At 44.6% G+C, this 21,757-nt stretch overlaps 1 protein-coding gene across 1 annotated transcript; it reads right to left on the minus strand.

The window, feature by feature from the left end:
• Positions 1-12,813: 12,813 nt before the first annotated feature.
• On the minus strand, positions 12,814-17,589 carry LOC117832384. Its single transcript, XM_034711483.1, has 3 exons — positions 16,860-17,589; positions 16,414-16,739; positions 12,814-16,117 (listed from the first exon to the last, which is right to left on the minus strand). The coding sequence occupies exons 1-3, from the start codon at positions 17,587-17,589 to the stop codon at positions 14,438-14,440; spliced, it is 2,736 nt and encodes a 911-aa protein (XP_034567374.1). The 3' UTR covers positions 12,814-14,437.
• Between the last annotated feature and the right edge of the window lie 4,168 nt (positions 17,590-21,757).

The following is a 21,757-nucleotide window of genomic DNA, read 5'->3' on the forward strand; positions in this document are numbered from 1 at the left end:
GTATATAGAGCTTTCTCTAGTCCTCTGACCACTCATAGCGCTTTTACATTGCAGGTCACATTCACCCATTCATACACTGATGGCAGAGGCTGCTATAAAGCCCCATCAGTATTAACTAACTTTATTCACACAATGATGGAACAGCCACCAGGGGCAGTTCTGGTTAAGTATCTTACCCAAGAACACGTTGGCTTGTGGACAGTAGGACCTGGGATCAAACCCACAACCAGCTCTAAAAATAAGCCTTGTACTGTTCTCATCATGTGGCGACACAACTTAAAGGTGGAGTAGGACATGTTATTTTGATACATTTTTCTCAATCACGAGCAAAATGCGATGTATACATCGATAGGGAGTAATACACAAAGTGATCTAACACTGAGATGAGAAATCTCAGTTGTCTGTGTCAGCAGCTAGACTGCAATAAGTTCGTCCAATCATTCATTCGCCACCGAGCGCAATGATTGGCTGACCGGCCGGATGACCTGTGACCTGCCGAAAGACACACCTCCTGTTTACAGGAGTGCGCGTGACCTGACTGAGATCGTCATCAACAGGCTGTTCACTAACGCAGAACATCTGATAAACACGTCAGAGAGAGAGTAACCAACGATTTAGCTCAACTTCTGCCCTCAAGTTCTGTCGCTAAACAGAGCAAGAAGAGGGAGACTGTGATGGAAAAGGAGACGACTTAAAAACACTGGATGAAGATACAAACACGAGTCAATATTCGGGATGCATTTCTGCGACGGCTGAAGGATTTGAAGGGTCTCTAAAGCGACGCCATGGTTGCTGATTTTCTACTGGACAGGTAATCATGTCATTTCATTTGTCTTTGTGTTCATGGTTTAGTTCATCTATGAGACAGCTAGCGATAACTTCGGCTAATGCTAGCGGCCGGCTAACGGCTTGTAGCTCTGTTTATAGAGACCTGTACACAGTGTGTTAGCTTGTAGCTCTGTTTATAGAGACCTGTACACAGTCTGCTAGCTGCTAGCTCTTTATAGAGACCTGTATACAGTCTGTTAGCTGCTAGCTCTTCGGTTGCTCTTTATCAGCATGAATGGGGTGTTGTACTAAGTCTAAATGCCGTCTTGTCTGTGTTTTCATAGCTACGAGAAGGAAACATCGACGTCCACACCGTTAAATCACGGGACGCAGAGGCCTCCACCCCAGCTGTTTCATGTGTTCGGAGTCCCCCTCTGACCGGTGAGTTTCAGGCCCGATAAGAACTCCATGAACATGAACGTTGCTTTGACCACTGCTTGCGTGGAGGTATAAATACTGCTCTCTTTTTTATTATCAGCTATTTTTGATTTACGTACGCAGAAGGGTTTTTTTTAATGTCCGCACAAAATAAAATCCAAACCCTTCTCTTTCACTTCACGTGATCTGCATGCTAAATCGCAATCTGAGACCACACCATACAGACTAAAGAGATGAGAGACAAAAAGTTTGGCTGATAAAAAATCCTGTGAATGTTAGCTGCTTCTCTAAAAGCTTGGTTTGGTGAAGGAAAGCATGAATAAAAGTGTTCAACAAGGAATCAAATACACAGAATAATTGTATCAATAATCTGTGGGCACAGTCTTCCTCTCCAAAGAGGGAGAGAGCACATTTTGACATCACTTACTCTGAAAATATTAGATAATATACAAGATATCAATAAGAAATACAGTATATGTACCATATGTGCACAATACACACTGCAGTAGGCACTAAGCACACACTAGTGATAGTGGTGTCAACTCCTTGCATGGCTAGAAGAAATAACTGTTTACATACGGGGCTGAAGGAAGGGTTATTATGATCGAAATCAAATGCACAGTGCTGTAAAATAATGAGAACCTTTGACTAAACTTCTGATTCTTTCTTCTATGTCAGGTATTGCACAATATTTAACAAGAAGTCAAAAAAGTGGAGCCTGTACACAATGAAGGTGGATAAGGACTACAAGTACATCACAGACCTCCAGAGCACAATCCTGCACAGAAAGCTGACAGCAACTGGGGGATGCCATAGAAGAGAACAAGGAGGCCGGATGATCCACGCCAACATGTTTACCTTCAACAGCCATTATTTTTATTTCTGTAATAAATACATTTTCTAATAAAAGTAAATGTAAAACAACTCTTTGATATTGCAATTATTTGTTTATAATGTTGTATGTTACTTGATATGGATTTAAATTATTTTGTGATTTGAAGAGAGAAGGCCAGGGTAAATTTAAAGATTTATTTAACAAATGTATACACAGCACACTCAAGTATTTTTTTTACATGAAGATAAAATATATACAAAGGAACTAAAGGGTCACCATACAAGTATTGTATGTAATCATGTCATAGTTTAATTCACTTCCAACTGAAACCTTTATACTGTCCATGTGGAAGGGTCACGGATTTTCCAGATACAGCAACAAGGTATTACTCCTCTATGACCTGCACCAAGTGCTCCATGCTGCCAGACAACAACCTGTCTGTGCAGCATGGCGGAACTTTGTGTTGCTGTCCCCAGGATCTGGAGCTCGTCCCCGGTCGTTGCTCTCCCTCTCGCTCGTATGGCTCTGCCTTGCACTCGACCCCGGTCTCGTCCTCTCCGACCTGAGGTGCTTGGCTCAGGATCGTAATCAGAAGTCATCATGAGAGCTCTAACAAGCACAAAAAACAGTCAATATGTTGTAGTTCCAACACGAAAATGAAGACTGTCAACAATGGTGAACGCTAATAAATATATAGGCACTGTAGCCGTCTAGTAACTAAACATCATGACATGCTAAATCAAAATAAACATGGCTAGCCGGAGTTATTAGCCCGGCAGCAACAACTTGCTCTAGCTGTATTTCAGATGATAAAAAAACAAACACACATAAAGCTAACATGCAGGCTATGCTGTGCATTCTAACTAATTACATAATTTTTTAATGTGGTAATATAAGCGGTTTACTTACATGGGAGATAGACGTGTTTTTCCTCCGATGAAAATAAAGTCAATCGCTTGCCGCTCCACAGCTAGCTATCGTGACGTCATCCTCCAGCTGGAGTCTGCCACAGCGCGTTCATGTGTTTGGAGGCGTGTCCCTCCCCTCTCCCTACAGGCTGCTCTGAAGGAGGGGGAGGGCTCTGTTCGGCTGTGTGCTTTCAAAGTCAAGCGAACTGCTGCGGCTTTCTCAGGATCTCCTACTCCACCTTTAACAGTAAGCCAAACTCCGTCCAACAAACGCAGAAGAGTCAGGATTCATCTTAGTTTTTCCTTTATTAAGATGCCGTTGCATTTGTTCAAACAAGAGTGAAACTGTAGAAAAATATCACAAAACAAAATCAATTCCCTTTAAGCTTACTGTATTTCTTTAAATAAGTTGTAATCAAACACAAATATATAAACTCCTTTTATGAATTTGCATCCAATTAAATTACCACATGAATAAATAAATCTAACAATCTTTACATAACATTCTCCTCACAAATATTAACAAATACCATTAGAATATAAAGATTAGATCAAAGAAACACTTACAGATGATGCTTTCACAAGCCCAAATGGCAGGATGGCAGCAGATGAGACACAGGTCTGCTCCTGGCTCAGCATGAGGAGAAAATGGCTGCTTCATGCACTACCTCCTGTAATAACAAAGCCACCACTAGGAGGTGCTAAAAACACAACTAAATGAACTTAACAGTCTGAGGCATGACACTCCCCGCCTGGCATCTGGAAGATGTCATGACAACGTAACTTCCTTCTCTTTCCGTGACAACAGAAGGACAACTTCTGTAACTGGTCTGAAGAATGTCTTGCATGATCCGTCCCTGCAAACCTTGATTTGTATCTTGCGCACTTTGCCATCTGCACTTACGACAACGTCCATCACAAGTGCCATTGGCCACTCATTGCGGGCTGCATGTGTGTCTTTCATCAGAACAAGGTTACCCACTTGAATGTCTGGCTGTGATGTGGGTTGAATTCCCATGTGCATGAGTGGTCCCTGAGGTACCTCTGTACCGTTGGTTCTTTTGCCACCTTGTGGAATCCCAACTCTTTGCTTGCTCCTACAAAGTTTGTTCCACAGTCGGAGCGCAACTGCTTAGCAGGTCCACGGACAGAAAAGAACCTTCGAAGGGCATTAATGCAACCTGAAGTGTCCATTGTCTCAATAAGTTCAATATGGACTGCTCTGGTGCTCATACAAGAAAAGAGCACAGCCCAGCGTTTGCTTTCAGCATGGCCTCCTCTCGTTCTACGTGCTGTGACTGTAAAAGGACCAAACACATCCAGGCCAACGTAAGAGAATGGAGGAGATGTGCTCAATCGTTCTTTTGGAAGGTCGGCCATGACCTGATGCTGGTTTTTCCCATGAAGCTTCCTGCATATGAGACACTTGTGGAGAACACTGCTGATGGACGCCTTACCCCCAATCAGCCAGAATCCTGCTGTACGTACAGCTCCTTTTGTGAACAGCCGGCCCTGGTGCTTGACTTTGTTGTGATAGTGGCGTATCACCAAGGTGGAGATGTTGTGGTGTCCTGGCAAGATAATAGGGTTTCTTTCTTCATCGTGAAGTTGTGAGTGCTAGGCGACCACCAACTCTTATTAATCCATTCTCATCCAAGACAGGATTCAGTGTAGCTAAAGGACTGTTCTCTGGAACATTTCTCCTTCCCATAAGAGCACTGTATTCCTCAGCGAAAACTGACCTTTGAACAGAGAGAATGACTACGTTCTTGGCTTGAAGTAGCTCCTCATGATGAATCTGTTGTTCACAGTGGTGCCATCCAGTGCACTTGGACTTGTCAGAGGGGGACTTGAAAGAGCATGCAACATGGACAAGTAAAGCAATTCCATTCAGCAAACAGTCCCATGTGGAGAAACGCTCAAAGCGCTCTAAACCAAGTTGTCTGTCTTTCACTCCAGTAGAAGATGTGGTAACTTGGGGCTTAGGGCGAATGTCAATGTCTACTTCTGGACATACCAACTGGTAGGAGTCTTGTGTTGATAGGTCACATGGCTTGTAAAGGAAATCTGGCCCCGTGAACCAACTTGTGTTCTGAAGTTGAGACGCAGGAACAGACCTTGAAGCGTGATCAGCTGGGTTGAGTTCAGAAGGCACGTATTGCCATTGCTCAGGCCTTGTTGATTGTCTGATTCTCTGGACCCTATTGTGTACATACACATAAAAGCGTCTGCTCTCATTGTATATGTAACCAAGCACGACTCTGCTGTCACTGTAAAAGTGCACCTCATCCAGCTTGATATCAATTTCATCCAAAATGAAATCTGACATCTCTACGGCTAACACAGCTGCACACAATTCCAGTCTTGGAATGGTGGGTTCATGTTGAGGTGTCAGCTTTGCTTTCCCCAGGATGAAGCCGTCACACTTTTGGTTCTCAAAGATGACTCTGAGATATGCTACAGCACAAATAGCTTTACTGGAGGCATCAGAGAAGAGACAAAGTTCAGTGTGTTTTGCCTTTGATAGAGATTCTGAATTGTAAGTTCGGGGAATGTGAATCTATTGCAGGTCTTCTAGGGAGTCTCTCCCTGCCTTCCACTCCCTAAACTTCTCTGCCGGGAGTGGTGTGTCCCAGTCTTCAACTTCTTTGGAGAGTTCTCGCAGAAGGAGTCTTCCTTGAATTGTCACTGGGGCTGCGAAGCCGATAGGGTCATAGAGGCCGTTCACCGTTGACAGGACTCCCCGCTTCGTGAATGATCTGTTTACGTTTGGTGTCTGGAAGGTAAACGTGTCTGTGGTAATCTCCCAGCACAGACCAAGGCTACGCTGAGCAAGCATAGCTTCCTCTCTGAAATCAAGGTCTTTGATGCCTTTGGCACAATCTTCCGCAGAGAATGCTGAGAGAACAGCTGCACTGTTGGTGGCGATTTTGTGTAGCCTTAAGTTTGACTGTGCCAGTGATGCCTGTGTTCTTTTCAGCAGACTGATTGCTTCTTCTTCAGTAGGGAGTGAGGTAAGACCATCATCCACGTAGAAGTCACGTTCTACGAACTTGTGAGTGTCTGTTCCATATTCTGGTTCACCTTCTCTTGCTGCCCGTCTGAGCCCGTAAATAGCCACTGCAGGAGAAGGACTGTTTCCAAACACATGGACCTCCATCCTATATTCTACGATATCCTTGTCCAAATCACTGTCGCGAAACCATAGAAACCTCAGATAGTCCCTGTGGTCTTCTTTCACTGTAAAACAATGAAACATCTGCTGGATATCTGCCATCACTGCAACAGGCTCCCTTCTGAATCGGACCAAGACACCCAGCAGGTTGTTGTTCAAATCAGGACCTGTCAGGAGGACACTGTTGAGAGAGAGTCCCTGGCACTGTGCACTGGAGTCAAAAACTACTCGAAGTTGCTCAGGCTTTTTTGGATGGTAGACTCCAAAAGTAGGCAAATACCAACATTTCTGACCTTCTTTCAAAGGTGGTGCTGGCTCAGCATGTTCGTTTACGAATATCTTCTGAATGAAGTCTGTGTACTGTTGTTTCATTTCTGGCTTCTTCAGCAAGGTGCGTCGCAAGGAGTAGCGGCGATTTAGAGCTTGCTCTCTGTTATTGGGAAGAAGTGATCTTGGCTGTCTAAAGGGTAGTGGAGCCACCCAACTGTTAGCTTCGTCTTGGAAGGTCTCCTTTTCCATAATGTCCAAAAAGATCTCATCCTCTATAGAGAGGGCAAGTTTATTGTCGTCTTCTGTCCTGTTAAACACTGAGTTTCCAAGCTGATCTTTGACTGTTTTGCTTGTTGACTCTCTATTGAAGGTATGATGAAACCCATGTTGCTTTTCATCACGGTTGCTCAGCTTCTCTTTGAGATGGATGTGATTTACACAGGGTGTGAAGATTGAAGGTCTGTCATTCTCCAACACAGAAGTTTTGAAACATTGCACCCTTGGCATATGAGAACTACCCAAACACACATCACCTACTATTACCCAACCCAGGTCTAACTTGAGGGCAAAGGGGGCATTGTGAGGCCCATTTAGTTGCTTCCTCACCTTGTGGACCCTCAGGATGTCGCGACCTAGAAGCAGGAGGATTTGAGCTTTTCCATCAAATTCCGGTATCTCCAAGGCGATGGACTTTAGGTGTGGGTGGTAACGAGCGGCTTCTGGCGTGGGTATCTCTGATCTATTGTCAGGTATTTCGTTGCATTCTGTCAGTGTTGGAAGCAACAGACTAACTCCACCATGTACAGGCTCAATCTGGTAACCTTCAGCCCTTCTTCCAGCTGTGTCTGTGAGGCCAGCACATGTTTTCAGTGAGTAAGGAAATGCATTGCTGATGATGTGAAAGTGCTCAAAGAATTCTGACTTCGCTAGCGATCGGTTGCTCTGGTCATCGAGCATCGCATACATCTTCACTGCATTCTCCTTATTGCCCTTGGGATAGACTTGTACCAGACAAATCTTTGAACAGGACCTGGCTGTGAAATCCTTACCACAGACCTCTGTACATGCATTGCTCACGGTTGGTAATGAGGGTGAGGCTTCTTCCTCCCTGCCGTGATTTGAAGAGGGACGGCACGCTTGAGAAAATGAAGGCGGTGGACCTGGATGTAGGGCAGTGCAGTGGTTTTCACTGTCGCACTCTGCACACTTAATCACTGCGTTGCAATTACGTGCCAGGTGAGAGGAAGATGCACAGCACCTGAAACAGATCCCATTTTCCTTCAAATAAGCTTTCCGCTCTTCCAGTTTCTTCATCCTGAAGCCTCGACACTTCCTCAAAGGGTGAGGCTTATCATGAATAGGACAGTTCTTATCTGGATCATTTTCTTTGGGAGATGGATCTTTGTCAGAGGTTGTAAAAGAGACGTCCGTTTTGTTAATGGTAATGGGCATTCTCTGATTGCTGTACTTGGGTGTAAATCTGTCACTTTTTGCAGGGCTGCTGCTAAGAATGGTAACGCTAGGGTCATTCCTTGCTTTTGCCTCGTGACAGACGAAACTGGTAAAATACCAGAATGGGGGGGAAACAGTCATGATTTTCCTCTTTGAACTTTGTTCCGTGAGAAATCCATCTCTCTTGCAAGTAATAAGGTAGTTTCTCAACTATCGGGTTTATTCCTCTTGCTGTGTCCAAATAAGTCAGTCCTGGTAAATATCCATCATTTGCTGCTTGCAGCTCCATTTGAAGGTCTCCGAATTCTCTGAGCTTGACGAATTCTCTGTTTGAGATTTTAGGGAAAGCGTCCAGCTTCTTAAAGAGTGCACTTTCAATTATCTCAGGTGCACCATAACACTCAGCTAACCTCCTCCAAACCATCTCTAGAGCTGCACTGGGTTCAGACACATGGACAGACCGAATTCTCCTCACATGCTCCGATGATTCCTTTCCCAATCATTTTGTGAGTAAATCCAGTTCCTCACTAGCCCTAAGATCCAAGCCGTGAATTGCATTCATGAAAGCAGATTTCCACGCTCTGAAAGTCTCTGGTCTGTCATCAAACTGCATGAGACCTGTATTTACGAGCTCTCGACGTGCTAGGAATCTAGCAAAATCAAACATGTCTCCAGTTTCAGGCTGGTGCTGGGGTACTGGGCGTGTGTGAGCCCAAGGGTCATCCCCGTGTCTGGAGTAGTATGGACGTGGGTTAGGTGAATCCACTTTAGCTGGGTTCGGATGTTCTTTGACTCTTTCCTCTTTGAATGCAGGGTCCGGAGAGAGTAGTTGTTTTTCTATGGCCGAGTTGTGATGGATTTGAGTTGGCTCTCTCTTGAACGTATATTCTCTGTCTATATTTGGTCTTTCAGTAAAATGAACTTGGGCCCTAACATAGTCTTGCGTACGTTCCATTCTGCTTTGAAGTGAGACAGAACGGCTCGCCTTTCGTGGAAACTCTTCTTCGAACTCGGATGCTGCTGCTGCCTCTAGTACTTCAGCTTTAGCCAGGGCTGCGGCTGCCTCTTTTTCATGGTGTAGGGCATCTAAATCTGCTTCTAATTTTGCTTGATCCAACTGATGAGTCATCTCCAGTCGAATTTTATCCAGTCTGATAGAATTTTCTCTCTCTGTATAGAGTATACGTGTTCTTGCTGCTTCAGCGTCAGCACGTGCCTTGGCGGCTGCTGACGCTGCCGCTGACCCAGAGCGATGCGACAGTCGCAATGAACCTGAATGTTTCGAGGCCACCTCTGATTTAGGTTCAGTCATGTGCTGTGAGGAACCTGCTGCTTCGATTCCCTTTGCGTCCTCTGCAGGGGTCGTTTGTCTGCCTTCCTCAGACATGATACAGAAACTTTGTGCAGTCCGCTACAATGCTCGCTTGGCTTGTATGATTGACAACTTTTCACTGCACTGTTCTCATCATGTGGCGACACAACTTAACAGTCAGCCAAACTCCGTCCAACAAACGCAGAAGAGTCAGGATTCATCTTAGTCAGAATCAGAAGAATCGGAATCAGCTTTATTCGCCAAGTATGCTTGAACACACAAGGAATTTGACTTTAGTAAACTGTTCTCTCTTTGTACAAGGCATAAGAATAAGAATAAGAATAAGAACTACAATAAAAAATAAAATAAAAATATAATATCAATAACGTTAGCTATAAATACACAGAAACAACAAATAGGCTTGACTAATATGTACAGGCTAAACTAATATGATAAAGTGCAGTGGTGAGTTGCAGAGGTAGTTTTTACATTATAAAAATAGAAGTTAAATAATACAAAAAATAGAAATATGGAATTCTGCTTGAGAATTGTTGCATTGTATTTCTACATGTATATTTACAGAGAGTGTTTATTTGACAGGTATGACACTGTTATGGTTTAGTGTTCATCAGAGTGATGCTACAGTGATCTGTAGCGCCTGCCGGAGGGGAGGAGTTTGAAGAATTTGTGTCCAGGGTGTGAGGGGTCAGCAGTGATGCTACCTGCCTGTTTCCTGGCCCGGGACCGGTACAAGTCCTGGATGATGGACACCGATGATTTTTGGTCCTGGAGCCTTCTTGGTCTTTTGTCTCTGGAAGAGCTGGATTACCTCATCTTCACAGATCGTCAGCGCAGGTGGGGGGTCAGAGGAGGATGGGCCGGGGGTTGTGGGGGGGCCAGGTAAATCAGAGTGTTCGGGTGTGGGGTGTGAAAACCTGCAGTAGAAGCTGTTCAGGTCGTCAGCTAGTCTTTTGTTACCTTCAGGGTGGGGGGAGGGTCTCCTATAGCTTGTAACTTCACGCAGGCCTCTCCAAACTTCTGAGGGGTCGTTGGCAGAGAAGCTCTGTTTTAACTTCTCAGTGTAGCTCCTCTTAGCTACCTTGATTTCCCTCGTCAGTTTGTTTCTGGCCTTCTTGAACAGGTCCTGGTCCCCACTCCTGTAGGCCTCTTCTTTGGCCCTATGCAGCTTCCTCAGTTGAGGTGTGAACCAGGGCTTGTTGTTGTATGTGCGGAAGGTCCTGGTCTGCACACACATGTCCTCACAGAAGTTGATGTATGAAGTCACAGTGTCAGTGAGTTCATTGAGGTTTTCTAATGCAGCTTCAAAAACACTCCAATCAGTGCAATCAAAGCAGGCTTGTAACTCCTGCTTTGACTCCTCCGTCCACTTCTTCACAGTCCTAACTACAGGCTTAGCCGTTTTTAACTTCTGCCTGTAGTTCGGGATGAGATGAATCAGACAGTGATCAGATAGTCCTAAAGCTGCACGGGGGACAGAGCGATATGAGTCCTTTATTACTGTGTTGCAGTGATCCAGAGTGTTAGACTCCTTGGTGGGACACTTAATATGCTGTCTGTATTTAGGTAGTTTGTGGGTTAAATTTGCCCTGTTAAAATCTCCAAGAATGATGAGCAGAGAGTCAGGATGTTTTTTCTCCACGTCTGTAATCTGGTCAGCCAGGTGCTGTAACGCCTCTGTTATACAGGCCTGAGGTGGGATGTAGACGCCGACCAGAATAAAGGAGGAGAACTCCCGCGGCGAATAGAAGGGTTTGCAGTTTATGAAAAGAGTCTCCAGATTTGGACTGCATGACTACTTTAACACTGTGGTATCTGTACACCAACCTTCGTTTATGTAGAAACAGATTCCGCCTCCTCTCGCCTTCCCAGAGAGTTCCTTTACGCGGTCCGCTCTGTGGAGCTGAAAGTCTGGTAAGTGCAGTGAGCTGTCTGGTATGTGTTCACTGAGCCAGGTTTCAGTGAAACACAGGGCGGCGGATCTGCAAAAGTCCGTGTTTCTTGAGTTGAGGAGCAGCAGTTCATCTATCTTGTTTGCCAGGGAGCGGACATTCGCCAGGTGACTGGACGGGAGCGCACTGCATAACCCCCGCTTTCTCAGTCTGACAAGCGCGCCTGCTCGCTTGCCCCGGCGCCTCCGGCAAAGACCATAGAGAGCTGCAGCTCCACCAGCAAGAATCTCTGTGTAAGTTCCAGGTTCAATGAAAACCGGTGTAAAAAGTTCGGCAGAGGACTATCCAATGTTAATAAGTTCTTCTCTGGTAAAATAAACCAGAGAAGCAGAGCATAAAGATACAAAAAAAAGAGAAAAACGCAACAAGTACGAGAGAGCGCAGTACCAGGGCGACCGTCCGTGGCGCCATCTTGGATCATTTTCCTTTATTAAGATGCCGTTGCATTTGTTCAAACAAGAGTGAAACTGTAGAAAAATATCACAAAACAAAATCAATTTCCTTTAAGCTTACTGTATTTCTTTGAATAAGTTGTAATCAAACACAAATGTATAAACTCCTTTTATGAATTTGCATCCAATTAAATTACCACAATATATAAATCTAACAATCTTTACATAACATTCTCCTCACAAATATTAAGAAATACCATTAGAATATAAAGATAAGATCAAAGAAACACTCACAGATGATGCTTTCACAAGCCTAAATGGCAGGATGGCAGCAGATGAGACACAGGTCTGCTCCTGGCTCAGCATGAGGAGAAAATGGCTGCTTCATGCACTACCTCCTGTAATAACAAAGCCACCACTAGGAGGTGCTAAAAACACAACTAAATGAACTTAACAGTCTGAGGCATGACAAGCCTCATCCACCCGAACATGAGTCACACCTTATGTTTAAAGATAGCTAACTTTACGTGTCTGTAATTTTCAGATTTCTTTATTACTTTGTACAAACTGAGCGACATGTTCATCAGAAGATATTGTTTTTGTGTTTGTGTATAAGTCTTGATCTTCAAAGATTTGGAGTATGTTCACACCACTCTGTGTGTTTGGCCGAGTACTTTGTTCTCAATTTTCAAAGGGATAGAACACAAGCAGATGCCCACAGCTATGCTTTTACCTCTGTGAGACTGTGCCAACAGTGAAGCTTTGAGATGAATGCTAATATGAGCATGCTAATATGCTTACAAAAGCAATGCCTACACAATATTTAGCAGGTTGGTTAACTATCTTAGAACTATAGCATGCAAATGTCTATGCAGGACTCATCACTGTATTTCAGTCAGACAACTCACGTTTACTTAATAAGTTTATTGCAGCATACAATTGTGTTTGGCGTGTGGGCTCCGACTTCATTACTCCTCGTAGATTATTTAAGCAGACATTTAGGAGCAATGAGATAGGACTAACCCCCCTCGGAGCCCGCAGGTGGAAGCCGGGGAGGAGGTGGGGACAACTTCACGCAGCACTGAGCAGAACAGCAGAGCACTGCAAGCAGAGGCAGAGACGGGGAGGCTTGACGTTTAAATAGACCGCTGAATGAGGATGTTGAGATCAGCTGATGAGAGGTGGTGACGTGTCAGTATGATGAGCGCGGCTCGAGTTGTCTGCCTGAACTAGCTTGCAGGCGGCGCTCCATTTCAGTCAGACAACTCACGTTTACTTAATAAGTTTATTGCAGCATACAATTGTGTTTGGCGTGTGGGCTCCGACTTCATTACTCCTCGTAGATTATTTAAGCAGACATTTAGGAGCAATGAGATAGGACTAACCCCCCAAAACTGCAGTGGAGCCCGACGCCGATTTGGCAGGGATCTAATATGTGTAGACCTGGGTATGCCTCACCTTCAGGCCATTTCCATGGAGCACCGCGGCTCCATGAGAAACACACTACCTAGTGACTATTATGTGTAGACCTGGGTATGCCTCACCTTCAGGCCATTTCCATGGAGCACCGCGGCTCCATGAGAAACATACTACCTAGTGACTATTATGTGTAGACCTGGGTATGCCTCACCTTCAGGCCATTTCCATGGAGCACCGCGGCTCCATGAGAAACACACTACCTAGTGACTATTATGTGTAAACCTGGGTATGCATCACCTTCAGGCTATTTCCATAGAGCACCTTGGTTCTATGAGAAACATACTACCTAGTGACTATTACGTTTAAACCTGGGTAGCATCACTCCCGGTCATTAACGAACACCGAGGTCCTGCTAGACAACTAATAAGGTTACTGCAGTAACTTGCAGTTATTTTAAACCCCCAGCAACCACCCGATATGCAACGATAACTCAGCAAGGCAATTCGTAGATTTATTTTGATTTAAGGGCTGCTAGAGCTCATAAGCTTTTGTGCTGCCAGAATCTCTCTCTTATGAAGTCTGACGTATCTTTGGTAAGCGGATGATGACCATCGCCCAAGGGATTTCAGGGTTGATGCAGGGAGGAGAAGAGCTGCAGTTGTGGCGGCGCCGATTCTCAGGGAGTGAGGAGAATAGAGATCCTGAAGCAGACCACAGCTCCGGCAAAGATCGCGCAGCTTGGAGGAGAACCAGGATCTTGACATAGGTTTGAAACCCTCGAGGACAAACAATGGGGCTGGCCCAGTAGTTGGGGGCCGACGATGCAGGAATTTCGTCATAGAAGAAAAGGGACAAAACACAGAGTTAGTCTTGGCAATAAAGATCTGAGTACCTTGTCTAGTTCTGTCAGTCTTAGAGTGTTTAAGAAACAAAGAATACATGTGCTCTTCCATGGTTAAATCATCAGTTGTGAGATCCTGCTGAGGATTAAATAACAGGGATCTTGTAGTATATTCACCACACCTTAGAAACCCGTAAAAAGCCATTAGGAGAACTGCTTCCAGCATGGTATCGATGTACGGTGAAAAGAGACCTTGCCTTAACCTAGACACCAACTGATGCACCTTAGTGAGTGTGAGAGGTAACCTTTTATCATTGCCTGATGGACGTGCCTTTTTTAAGCCGTTGAGCAGTAGCTTGACAGCAGGATTCCCAAGAAGGCTTTGGGAAGCTGGATCAGCACAACGCATGTGAAATTGAATTCCTGCCAACATCGCTTTGATGCTCTGCATTTGCAGATGCCGAGATTCAAAAGGGAATACGATGAAGCCACAAACTACGTAGATGTCAACCGGAGGAGGATTGAGGAAAAGGCTGGCGCAGAAAGAAGTGAAGAAAAACCAGGAAGAATCATAGGCTTTAATGGTACTTTTCGCTAGGCCAACTCTCATGTATTTTGAGGCTGAGTGCAAAAGATCTTGCAGGGTCTTAGAAGCGCTCAATCCAGGATCATCTGATTGAACGGCGGGCAGGAAATGCTGTGTGGCCTGGCCTGGGGACACAGGTCTCTGAACTCCTGGAATTTAAAACGAGACAGGGCATCAGCTACGCGGTTCTCGTGACCTGGAATAAAGGCTGCCCGCAGAATAAAATTATTCAGAACACACAGCCAGGTGAGACGACGCATGAGGCTATTTATTATCGGTATTTTGGAGCGGCCTTTATTGATGATTTCTACCGTCGCAGAATTGTCGCAAAACACCACGATTTGTTTTCTTGTCCAACTGGGGCCCCACAGCTGGCAAGCAACGACGACGGGGTAAAGCTCAAAGAGAGCTGTTGATTTGGACTCCGTGAGAGCCTGAATCTCTAAGGGCCATTTGTCCGCGAACCACTCATTGTTGTAAAACCCCCCAAAACCAACAGAAGGGGCTGCATCAGTGAAAAAACGGAGGGAATCGGAGGACTCAACAACATCATTATAGAAAAAGGAAATGCCATTCCACTCGTTACACAACACGGACCAAAAGCGAAGATCCGAACGGCAGCCCTCATCCAATACGACCAGATCAGACAAATCCACAACAGAATTAGCCAGAGTCAGCAAGCGAGACACAAAAGACCTACCATGAGGTATAATACGCATAGCAAAATTCAGGTGACCTAGCAGGGACAACAAACCACGTTTCGTAACACCAGCAGCAGAGGAATAGGAGCTAAGAGCCTCTCTAATGCGAGACAACTTGTCAAGAGGCAGGGAAGCCTGCATGAGCACGCTATCAAGAGTGATGCCGAGAAACTCCAAGCGAGTGGAAGGGCCTACGGTCTTTTCCTGAGAGAGAGGGACACCCAACTCCCGGAAAAGGTCTTTCAACAAAGAGATGCTACGAGCCGGAGGAGAAGAAGGAAAATCCACCACCAGAAAATCATCCAAGAGATGCAACACGAAAGGCAACCTGCAGCCGTTATAGAGAATCCAGCACAATGCCTCCGACAGGGTGTCGAATATATGAGGACTACTACGGCAGCCGAAAGTCAGCTTAACCGAAAAATAGAACCGAGACCGCCATTTGACTCCAAAGAGGTGCCACTGGGACGGGTGAAGTGGCAGCACTTTGAAAGCATCAGTAATGTCTGCCTTGCCCAGCCAAGCGCCCACACCCGCCATCCGAATCATCGTCACTGCATTATCGACGGTAGCGTAGGATAAGGAAAAGGGCTCCAGAGGAATCAAACTGTTTATGCTCGGGACAGACGAATTGCGAGGGGCGGACAGATCTACAATAAGGCGTTTCTTACGAGAATACTTCCTGGTAGCTACGCCGATGGGACTTATCCGGAAGACAGAAAAGGGGGAGTTCGAAAAAGGACCAAGCATGTAGCCCTTTTCGACTTCCCTAGCCAAGAGCACGTCAACGACCTCCGGCTCTCGGAGAGCCGATTGCAGATTCCTAAACACATGCGTCACTTTTGGGAGCCAGCACAGACCCGCTAGAAAACCCTGGACCAAACCGGTAATCAGGTAGTTTACAAAGCATCTATTAGGATGATTAGACAAGGCTTCGGAGAGAGCAGGCACGTTCACAGGAGTAGAGGGATGCTTCATGTTTATTTCCCTGAGTGAGCAGGTCGAGGTCTCCTGGGGCACACCGAGCGTGGATGGCTGTCCCCGCACCAACTACATGCATGCAAAAATCTACAGTTAGGATAGGTACAAACACTCTCATTGAAGTTCATACAGAGATGGGGCGTAGACCCCCTGAAAGTTTGTACCTGACGTTTCGGACGGAACCCTGAACTCGAGGCCGGAGCGTCGGGACGGGACAAAGGTCGGGAAGTGGACAGACGTTGCAGAGCAGTCCTCGGACAGAGTGAGGTCGTGTGAGAGAAAGACCCACAAACGGTGCATGCCAGGGTTTTATGGCCCGTAAAGTGGCGACTTATCAAGCCTAGATCCACAACAGACCAATCTACCCTCTGGTTGAATTTCTGAATGGACAGCGCAGCTTTAGCAGAGAAGGATTTATGATATTCATAGAAGAGAGAACCCCCATAGGAAAGGGCCAGGTCAGAAATGATCGCCAAATAGGTATCCAATTCCGCCCGACGAAGCGGGTAAACCTCGCACAGAGTGTCCCTAAAAACGCCAAAAGCCACATTAAATTCCGCCAAAGTCAGAGTTTTAGACAGCCTCGGGTCGCTATCCTTCAGGATAACGGAAAACTCCCCACAGTCCACAAATCGCTTATCAGCAGTCTCAGTACTGCACAACAGAATCTTCACCAGATTAATGTCATGGCCTGTCAATGAGAGCAAAAATAATTAATACATACCCACACACAACTGTAGTAAACACCAAAGAACGCCCATCCCCGTACCAGCAGTGACACAACCTGAACAAGGAACGAACGAGACAATACCTGCCAAGATCTGATTCCGAAGCGCATCCGGGATTGCAGCAGCAGGAGGCAGAAACGAAGAGCCAGCAGACGGAGCCGGAACTGCAGTTCCCAGGGTCCTCAGGGGCGTGACGTCGTACGGCAGAGGGGCAGGCACCGGAGCAAACACGGAAGAGGATGGCACCGGCATGCTGGGAGGGAGGACGCGGGACATCGCGTTGCCCTCCATGGAATCCAACCTGGCATTCACGGCAGCGAGCGCCGACCTCATCTCGAGAAGAGCGGACGCCAAGGAGGAGTCCGCGGAAGGACCGGGACCGGGGGGCCCGGCGCGTTTCGCAGGCGCGCCCGGAGCAACCGGCTGAGAGTGACGCTTCTTCGCCTGGCGCTTACCCCCGGACGGAGCGACACAGGGAACGGACTGAGGGACGACAGAGGAGCTGTTCTGGAACGACAAGTAGTCATACAGTTCCCCATGCGAAAGCCCAGACGGAACAGAGACGTCCCGCGAGTAGAGCTCGCCCAGAATCCGATGCACGGGCCAGTCGGCAAGCTGTTGGACGGACACGCGAGCACTACTGCGTGTGCGCCGGCGAGCCGTTCCACGGCCAGAGGCAGCCGCAACAGCCGGAGCCTGGGTTTCAGGAACAAAACCCCCGTCCTCAACCGAGGACAGAGACCCCAACTCAGAATCGGAGACGGCGAAAGACATGGCGACGTACACGAAAACAAAGTAAGGCGCAATTCGCATCTCAAGAACACACAGACAACTTCACGCAGCACTGAGCAGAACAGCAGAGCACTGCAAGCAGAGGCAGAGACGGGGAGGCTTGACGTTTAAATAGACCGCTGAATGAGGATGTTGAGATCAGCTGATGAGAGGTGGTGACGTGTCAGTATGATGAGCGCGGCTCGAGTTGTCTGCCTGAACTAGCTTGCAGGCGGCGCTCCATATAGTACAGCTGAGACTGATGGGAATGACAGTGTTGCTTTAAGTATTTGGCTATAAACTATTGAACAAATTCTGGCGCTTGCACAAAAATCAAAGTTAAGGTTCAATAGATGTAAATTTTGACTTTCTGCTGCCTTTAGGTCAGAATGTAAATCAGAAGGTAAGCATTTTTGATGCAGTGCGTGGTATAAGGTCAGGAAGAAGGCACTAAACCAATATCAAACAACAGTATGACAAATATGTTTCTCATTATACCGTAACATCCGAACAATATGACCCTAAAGTAAAAATTCAGTTGGGCAGAAGATACATAATATATCAATAATAAATGAGAAATGATAATCTCCACATCTTGATATTGGCTAACAGATACCCATGTATACTTACAGCATAAAACAAACAGAGCAGCAAATTTAATATCTATTGAAAGTTGTCCAACTAACTGTGTTAGTTAGTGTCTGTCTGTTGCTTGGTGCAGGGTAGTTATTAGTCTACAGTCTTTTAGAGAGTTTTTTTTTTGGCCACAAAACAAAGCATTAAAATTGGGCATGGTAAATCCAAATGTGCTAAAAGACTCTATAAGGCTCTATGGAGAGATGGAAATTCAGAGTTAGCGATATTTCTCTGTGAGCTCGTTGCTATGATTTGCTATTTTATCATATACAGACACAATAAATGGTGTTATGATCAAATATGGAAATACTCAATCAATAAATCTTTATTTATATAGCGCCAAATCACAACCAACCTTATCTCAAGACGCTTTACAATCAATTTATTGTTTGTTGTTTTGTTACAGCCTCTGCAACTCCTATTGTAAAACACTATGCATCTATAAATTGTATGTTTTAACTTGTACTGTCATTTTCGTGTAACTGTTTTTATGACATGTGCTGCTGACCTCTTGGCCAGGTCACCCTTGTGAAAGAGATCCTGATCTCAATGGGTTTTATCTGGTTAAATAAAGGTTTAATAAAAATAATAATAAAAGAGGAGGTCTAGACCATACTCTATGTTAAATTATTAACAAAGACCCAACATCAAGACAGGATAAGATCCAGTCCCATCTCACAGACAGGACTCAGTTTGATCTCATCTTAATCTATTGTGAGCAGAGCACTTTGCAGTATTTAGCTAGTTACAGCAGCAAGGAAAAACTTCCTTTTAACAGGCAGAAACCTCGAGCAGAACCAGACTCATTAGACAGCCATCTGCTTCGACTGAGTTGGGGTTGGAAATAGGGATAGAGATGATAGTGGTGAGACAGATAGTAGTAGTTGTGACAGACCGTCTATGGCAGCGAGGAACCTACGAAACAAGGGAGCTCAGGGACTCCACAATGATCTATGGTTAGTAACTTTAATAGGACAGGGGGAGTTAAAGTAAGTGATAGGCAAAGAGAGGGGAGGGATAGGATCCCAGTGTGTCAGTTCACCCGGCAATTGTGTATGGAAATTTTTTTTTCACCACCTATAGTTCCTCTGGCATGTTCATATCTTGGATTTGTATGCTCACATCTTCAAACTCATCATCTAAAGGCAAAGTTTTCCTTTAAAATTCTGGTTTTGTTTTTTTCCATACATATTTTCTGCTTGATATTTATTTCTTAAATGCGCCCTGATCCCCTCTACCTGAACATGAAGTGAGGTTGTGGCCAATAATGGGGGTTATAGGTTGTTAATGAGCGTGAGCAACACACTGTATACCACCAGCCATTTCCAATTGCTAGACGATGCAGAGACACAGTTAGGATGACTCGTTACAATATTTCAGTTTCACATCCACACCCTGTTTAATGTGTTAGAGGGGAGATGACAGCGCACTGTGTGAGCACTGTCAGCTGTTACAGGCATGCTTATCTGCACAGAAGGAGACAAGTGCTTTGTGAATGAAGACTGAACTGAGGTGACACAATGACATGTTTTGTTACTGCACATACTGAGAAACTGGATCAGATTTTTTTGTACAGTACACTGTCAGCTGTTTTAGGCGTCTTATCAGCATGAAAGAAGAGACCGACATTTGAAATTGAAGCTCAATCATTGTGTTGAGAGACTACTGCCAGGATCATCAAAAGCCAGTGTGGTCCCATCCACAACATCTGCTCCAGAGAGACAGGGGGGCTGACTGCATGTGTGTGTGTGTGTGTGTGTGTGTGTGTGTGTGTGTGTGTGTGTGTGTGTGTGTGTGTGTGTGTGTGCGCGTGCCAGGGGGGGTGGAAAGGGGATACTTGTCAGTGATGTTCCATACAAAGAAGATAAAAGTACTAATGGCCTGGGTTTCCTGTAATGGAACGCTGAGCTGCGTGTGTTGTGTGTTTGTGTGTGTCTGCACATCAACAAAGCTGCATTGAAAACGTCTCTTATTCATAGCTGCATTCAGGCCTGCTCTTTCCCTCTTTCTATTTACAGCCCACCCCCTCTCTGCGTACATGTGGGCATCTTTCAGATACACCTACTGTTTCCAGGCTGCAGAGCTGCACGCATCAGCCGCAATTGTGGTTATTTTTTATTAAACTATCTACCTCACACAACATTTCATATATACTGTATATCACATCACAACAAACAGGTTAGATCAATTGATTAGATTTATTGATCTTAGATTAATTCTCAGATTCTAAGTACGCACTGTTTTCCAAGGCCAAGGTAATGACTCATGATGGACAAACTTAATTATATTGTACAAAGAACTAAATACAAAGTCATATTTCATGTAGCACCTTAAGTTTAAAGCAGCAGTAAGGAACATTCATTCTGCATCACGCTTGGCGCACCCTGTGGTCCAAAGAAATCCACATGCAGAGATCTTCACTGGCTAGATTGATCATTCATTTTGTACACAAGTGAAAGAAAGGTGTAGCAACATACAATTATCTTTCTATTTTTGATTGTTTACAGTACCCATAGCCATGACACTATGTATCTATTTGTGGATATTATTTTTTTTGGAAAAAAAAGTAAAATTAAAGAAAATTACAAACAAATGAAAGTGTGTGCCCCCCCCCCCCTTAATTACAACGTTAATCATGTCATGATCCCTTAGATTTAACCTGTGACCCTTTATCTACTTAAGTTAAATAGGTTCAAAATGCTGTTAACACATCTAGATACAACAGCCATCATATGTTAACAATACTATTTTAAGATAAATATAATAGAATAAATATGATAAAATCAAATATAGCAAATATTACAGATCTATACAATTATTATTATTAATCATTATACCTGAACCACTTCTACAATAAATTTTTCAAAAGTACAACGTAACATCTCTTATTATTTGTGGTACATAATTAAGTGTTAATACTAAAGCCAATGAGGTTAATTTTCACTTTTAGAATTTTTAAAGAAGAGAGAGCAGTAAAGATGTCCAGTGCTTTAACTAAATTTAGATTACCAGCGCCCTCTTCTGGTAAAAATAGGACATTGGAAAATCAGTACACTTTTAAATTCCAAAATTAACAAAAATCAAACACATCACTTAATGTTCTTAAAGCTCAACTGTTAATGTTTTTAGGTTAATATAACTGACATTACTAGAATTGCTGTTTTGGTGTCCATGTTCAGCCATAGTGTTTTACAGCTTTATATGTTTAAGATTTGCTGATTCAATTTCTTGATAAGCTGTTGTTCAATTAAAAATTGAAGTTAAAATCACGTGCTGGTAGAATCACTGTCCTATGAAAACCCATTTGGACGTTATAGTCTATTTTTCAAGAGCTCATGAAAACATACCTGTACTAGGCTCTGCTACACTTTATGTACCAGTTGAGCAATATTTTATTATTATTATTATTATTATTATTATTATTATTATTAGGTTGATAATTGAAAGTAAGTTGTAAAGAAGGCCCGCTCTGTGGTTGGCCTAGAACTGGACAGTCTGGAGTCAGTGGCTGAGAGGAGGTTGATGGACAAACTGCGAGCCATCCTGGATATCCCCTCTCACCCTCTACATGATG

This window comes from Notolabrus celidotus, chromosome 20, assembly GCF_009762535.1.
Source record: "Notolabrus celidotus isolate fNotCel1 chromosome 20, fNotCel1.pri, whole genome shotgun sequence".
NCBI classification, from domain to species: Eukaryota; Metazoa; Chordata; class Actinopteri; order Labriformes; family Labridae; genus Notolabrus; species Notolabrus celidotus.

Coding starts and splice junctions, on each gene's coding strand:
- LOC117832384 (XM_034711483.1), bottom strand. CDS start 17,589: ATGCGAATTGCGCCTTACTTTGTTTTCGTGTACGTCGCCATGTCTTTC. Junction 16,740..16,859: donor TCGGAATCAGATCTTGGCAG/GTATTGTCTCGT, acceptor TCTCATTGACAG/GCCATGACATTAATCTGGTG. Junction 16,118..16,413: donor TTCAGAAATTCAACCAGAGG/GTAGATTGGTCT, acceptor GCATGCATGTAG/TTGGTGCGGGGACAGCCATC.